The 6,000-nt window shown below is 39.4% G+C and overlaps 1 protein-coding gene across 1 annotated transcript; it reads right to left on the bottom strand.

The window, feature by feature from the left end:
- On the bottom strand, window positions 1-3,079 carry LOC125581756 (uncharacterized protein At3g43530-like). The gene is made up of 4 exons (XM_048747725.1): window positions 1,470-3,079; window positions 1,218-1,379; window positions 166-1,144; window positions 1-84 (listed from the first exon to the last, which is right to left on the bottom strand). Exons 1-3 carry the CDS (start codon window positions 1,797-1,799, stop codon window positions 941-943), a joined length of 696 nt encoding a protein of 231 aa, XP_048603682.1. The 5' UTR covers window positions 1,800-3,079; the 3' UTR covers window positions 1-84; window positions 166-940.
- Between the last annotated feature and the right edge of the window lie 2,921 nt (window positions 3,080-6,000).

Raw genomic sequence — 6,000 nt, 5'->3', positions numbered from 1 at the left:
ATGGGCTTCAAGTAAAGCTCTTTTTTGCCATTTTGTACCTTCCTCTTCATCATACCAAGAGAAGTACTTGCAATGGTCTCCAAGCTGCCACAAGATCCAAATTCCATTTTACATATATATTTCACATCTGAAGTTCTAGTTTAAAAGAAGTTCAATTGTCATTACCTTATAACGTGGACAGCCATAAAATCGCCGCCCGGGGTTTTTGTCAGTCCAAGCTTGTGCTACCGTCGCCGGTAAGCCACAGAAACACAGTCTCCGACCCGAATTTTGGCTCCTCCTTGACGATCCTGAACCCACTTCCATCTTCACTTTTTAGTTTTCACAAAAGAAGAGAGGTATGAAGATATGGAGGAATATGAAGAAATGAGATCTGATATAAGAGAGAGAGAATGTGGAAAAGGTTAAGAAGATAGAGGAACGAGATCGTCTCTACTCTCATTTATTACACACGTAAGAAGAGAGAGAGAGCATTTACTTGTTTTCCTGACACCTAGTTATACTAGTTTGACATAGTTTTACCAATTTTCCATAGTTATACTACTTCCACCTACTACCACAAGCATCAGAAGTTATAGTACAAACCAAATAGCAACAATACAAACCAAAATCAACAATAGGTTTAAGTTTTAGTACAAACCCGAAAGCAACATAAGTTTTAGAACAAACACCAAATGCAATACATCAGTCCCTCTTTGGCCTCTTCTTTGGCCTCTGCAAGTTGTCGTCTTCCTCCCTAGCCGCATATATATCCACAATCTGCTCTTGAACATAATCTTCTGAGACAGCGAGTCTTAGGTCAAACTCTCCCACCTTTTCCTCAACCCTCTTCATCCGCTCTCCCATTTCTTCTTTGAAGCTGTTAAAGATGACTACCAGTTCATTTATCTTCACTGTGTTCTCTGCTGCTTCATTGGTGGTGGCTCCTGTCTCGTTTTCACTATTTTGTGGGGGGGGGAGGGGCTTGTCGGGCAGCCACATCCTCCTCTAATATATCTTCAAACCTTGCAACATATCCACGAGCCAGCCTCTTCATCCAACTCTCGACAATCAAGTCATCCTTATCACTGATATCCCCTGGTTCTGTTATCCGAGCTAGTAGAGTTTGTTCCTCTTCGAAAACAGACAAGATGTTCTCAATGTCCTACAGTGCCAACACTTTATTAAGATTACCATAACATGTAGTGTAAAATATTCAGATAAAAGGGACAACTAACCTTAGTATCACCAAGTTCTTTATTTATTTTCGATAGGGGAAATCCCTTCATTTCACTTCTCTTGAACTTCGTTTGGCACATCCTTGGACATGTTGGGTCTACGTCTTCAGCGGTCTCTCGGAATTTGTTCCCCAATTTCGTAATGGCCTCAAATGCTAGGAGCTACACATGTAAAAACAATCTCAGGCAGTGTCAATATCACAATTTCGATCAACATTAAAGTACAAGTCATATATTACTTAAAAGACTAACCTCCATTGGAATACAAAACCCCGGAATTGGCCATATCACACCTTCTTTCACCTCCCCTTCAAAATGACTCATGGTGTGTGAAATCTCTTTCAACATGTAATCAAAGGATAATTTACCCCAAGGGAACGTTTTACTTAAGTTGAGATCATCAACTGCTCTCAGCAAGAATGGCTCCACGGAAGGGGCGTCCTTACCGGTCTTCGCCTGCCCACAAATAACACTCGATAGGAAATACAAGACCAACAGCCTCAACCTATCACGAGAAGGTTCCATTCCCTCAAAAACTTTTGCTTCACGTCTTGATATCTTATTATTCCACCGCCAAAACATTTCCTCACAAACTTCGTGCCTCCGAGTACTTTGTAGTTCAATGGATAGTTTCGACAGTTCAATCCATATATCAAAGCATGTTCTCTAATACCATAGCGGATAGGACATCCATTCACGGCAAACCATGCCTCTTTTTTCTTTGTAATGCGTGCGGTTCGGAGGAGGAGCATCCACATGCCCATAACCTTGTGGTTTCCAGCCTGTGGCATGTGGAATATGTGTTTGAACTGCGGATGATTCTCAAACAGACTCTTCTCCGCCCTAGTCATTGGAGGGTCTAGTTCTTTTAGGATTTCCATTACATCAGCAATAAAACACCTAGTAGATATCTTGATCTTCTTCCTATACTCAGACGGTGGGAAGTACATGCCCAATGGTTTTAGCACCCCTTCGACGGAATCCTACGAACAAACAAGTAACAATGGAAATTAGTTAAACTAGGTTGCACCAAGTTATACTAACTTATAGGAGTAGTACAAGATAATAGCCTCTCTAATTTAACATGCTTCTACCCGGAACCATCAAACACATCAGTAACACAATGATTTCTAAATAAGATCAAACATTATCATTTCTTACTATCACAAATAAACCAGTTATCCTTAGTTCTACCAAACTATTTTGTCAAACTATGAGACAGAGATAGAAATATTAACACTTTCCTCGCTTGAAGTTCGAGTGGTACTTCCTTCTTCTCTTTCTCCTTCTTCATTGGTCTGCACATCTTCAACAGGAGGATTATTCTCAGAGTCGATGTTTTCATGTTCTTCTTCTTCTACTTCATGTTCACCTGAATTCGTCTCCTCTTCCTCTTCTCCTGAGTTCTCCTCATTCTCTTCTACTTTATTTTCGTCCATGTTTGCCTCTTCTTCCTCTAAGCTCTCTTCCTCTTCTACTGCGTCGTCTTCATTTTCTACTACTTCATTATCAACCGGGCTCATCTCCTGCTCGTTCTCTTCATTTTCAACAAAGTTCACCTCGTTTTCGTTCTCCTCATCTGCATCAGAGTTCACCTCGTCTTCGTTCACCTCGTTCTCCTTCACCTCGTCTTCATTCTCCTTCGCCTCATTTTCAGCAGACTTCGCCTCCTCCTCGTTCTCTTTCTCAATTGACTTCGGAATCTCGACCTCAACCTCCGGAACTTCTTTTACTGGAGAAGTTATATCCTTCAGTTATTTCGTTCTCTTCTTCCTAGTCCATCGTATCTTCGCCATTTTCACTTCCTACAACGAGAATGACAGAATGAGACCACAACAAATCGATAGAGACAGACACGAGTCGAATGAGACTGAATCGACTTTAAATGTGAGGTCGCGACTTTACGGAAAGGAGAAAGACGAGTCGTCTCCAATGCCTTAATCTCAATGAGAAACCTAAATCAAAAGAGTCAAGAACCTTACCTCTCGATGGTTGTGGTTAAGGTGATTGGTTTGCTCTGAGATCGTAAGTGCGTAAGGTTTTAGTTGTCTGATTTTCGCGACAAGAGATGAAGAAATAGAGATTTTGGAGAAGACTTAGAAGAAAAAGAAGTCAGGTGTGGCAAGCGATTACAAATCGCGTTTGATTTTAGGGTTTTCCGTGAAAATCCGATAGATTACTGGGTGGGTGGGTTGAGATGGGTTTGACCCTGGTTTGCCTTGTAATTATCGTTACTTACGAAGATTTCTTAGTACTTTACTCATTTCTCGAATTAAAAATATTTGTAAATGAAAATAGAGTTATAACGAGGATATCCTGGCTTTAAAATTTTCATCTACGGGCATTGGAGACGATTCCTCTATATCTTCACACTACTAAACTTAATAGACATTATCCTCACTACGAAACCTAATACACATTATTCACAATTTCGACACTGAATCTAATATACATTACAAAAAAACAATATATATATATAACATAATTGTAAAATAAAACTCGCACAATTAAAACAATATATATATATATAGAACGAACTTAACATCATCGTGTATAGAAAAATGTTGGCTGCTGATTTCATGAAAAACTAAGCACCAATACTAACCTCCATAGTAAAAAAAATGTACAACATAAACAAAATATTTATAAACACAATGCGCGGGCAAGCCACTAGTTATTATATAAACTTTAACTAAGATCATTGTTTTCCTTGTTCATGTTGAAGTAAGATTGACAGAAGCTTGAGCAAGAAGTAATCCTAATCCTAACCGAGTTATGAAAATACGAGTTAAATAGATATAGGAGTTATCTATATCTATGAGTACTAATAAGATTATGATTACTTATCTATATAAATAGAGATATCATGAGATGATATGTGTGTGAGTTTATGTGTTTAAGAGTTTGAAGTTTTGAGATAGTATCCTCAAGAGATTAATAAGAAGAGTTTCTTATTTGTTAGATTACAACTTGTGTTCGTGTGCTTTTGTTACTAAGATCGTGAAACCAGTTAACAATAATTGGTATCAGAGCTTACGATGGGGGATATGGTCTTGTCGTCAGCGAAACCTAAGGAAGGAGGGCCTTCAATCAAGAGTCTTATATAGAATTCAATAAACTATACCGTATGGGCCATGAAAATAAAGATTATGCTGATAGTTCACAAAGTTTGGGATATAATATAAACATAAATGATCCATGACGAGAAGAATGACATGGCGGTGGCCTTGCAATTCCAATCCATCCCTGAGGCGCTTATACTTCAAGTGGGAGAGCTGGATACAACAAAGAAAGTCTAGGAGGCAATCAAAACAAGATATATGGGAGCAAAGCATGTGAATGAAACACGGTTACAGACCTTGATGGCTAAGTTTGATCGCCTTAAGATGAAGGAGACCGATACAATCGATGATTTTGCTGGTAAACTATCTGAAGTTTCATCCAAATCCGCAGCACCAGGAGAAGAGATAGTGGAACCAAAGCTTGTCAAAAAATTCCTGAAGAGTCTTCCGCGGAAGAAGTACATCCACATTGCGGCTGCGCTAGAACAAGTCTTGGATCCCAAGACTACAAGTTTCGAGGACATTATCGGTCGTCTAAAGGCCTACAAAGAGCGTGTGTCCGAAGAAGATGAATCTCAGGAAGATCAAAGCAAGTTAATGTTTGCTAATAACGAGTCGCAAGCCTCCCGAAGTTACAACTATTACAACAGAAATTATCGAGGCAAAGGACGTGGAGGACGGTCTCCTTATAGAGGTCGGGGTCGTGGTAGATACAACGAGGTAAGAGATGCTTCACGGATAACATGTTATCGCTGCGACAAGATAGGAAACTTCGTGGCAGATTGTCCAGACAGGTTACTTAAACTACAAGAAGCTCAAGAAGACGAGAACAAAGATACGCAAGAAGCAGATGAGCTTATGATGAACGGGATTGTCTACTTGAATGAAGGAAAATTAGTTCCCAGCAACTATGAAGTAAACGATGAAGAAGACGGTACTTTGTATCTTTATAATGGAGCATCTAACCATATGAATGGAGATAGAAGATATTTTTCATACATTGATGATTCTATTACAGGAAAATACGCTTCAGTGATGACTCTCGCATCGACAAAGGAAAAGGAACAATAGAGTTCACAGATAGGAATGGAGAACTGAGGAAGATAACAGATGTGTACTTCATTCCTGAGTTAAAGAGCAACATCATCAGCTTAGGGCAAGCCACTGAGTCCGGATGCGACGTGAGGATGAGAAAAGAACATCTAATTATGCATGATCGAGATGGCAAGCTTATTACAAAAGCAGTCAGATCGAAAAACAGGTTATATAAAGTACGAATGGGCTTTAAAGAGACTATGCGCTATCTCTCTACCAAAACAAGTGACTCAAGTTATTGACATGCGAGGCTCGGTCATATAAACATGGAGACAATGAAGTCGATGATACAGCGTGAACTTGTCATAGGAGTACCAAACATTGATATCAAGAAGAAGATTTGCGGTTCTTGCTTACTTGGAAAGCAAGCTAGACAATCATTCCCGAAAGAAACACCATATCGAGCTTCGGAGATACTTACTCTTATTCATGGTGATCTTTGTGGACCCATAACACCAACTACAAGCGCAAGAAACAAGTACATCTTTGTGTTAATAGACGATCACTCGAGATACATGTGGACAGTTCTACTCAAAGACAAAAATGATGCCTTCAACAAATTCAAAAACTTCAAAAGCTAGTGAAGCAAGAGACAAGAATGCACATTCAAACATTCAGAACAGATC

Source organism: Brassica napus, chromosome C2 (genome assembly GCF_020379485.1).
Source record: "Brassica napus cultivar Da-Ae chromosome C2, Da-Ae, whole genome shotgun sequence".
Classification (NCBI taxonomy): Eukaryota; Viridiplantae; Streptophyta; class Magnoliopsida; order Brassicales; family Brassicaceae; genus Brassica; species Brassica napus.
This window is presented reverse-complemented; position numbering and strand designations above follow the sequence as displayed.

Coding starts and splice junctions, on each gene's coding strand:
- LOC125581756 (XM_048747725.1), bottom strand. CDS start 1,799: ATGTTTTGGCGGTGGAATAATAAGATATCAAGACGTGAAGCAAAAGTT. Junction 1,380..1,469: donor GGTTTTGTATTCCAATGGAG/GTTAGTCTTTTA, acceptor TTACATGTGTAG/CTCCTAGCATTTGAGGCCAT. Junction 1,145..1,217: donor AAGAACTTGGTGATACTAAG/GTTAGTTGTCCC, acceptor TTGGCACTGTAG/GACATTGAGAACATCTTGTC.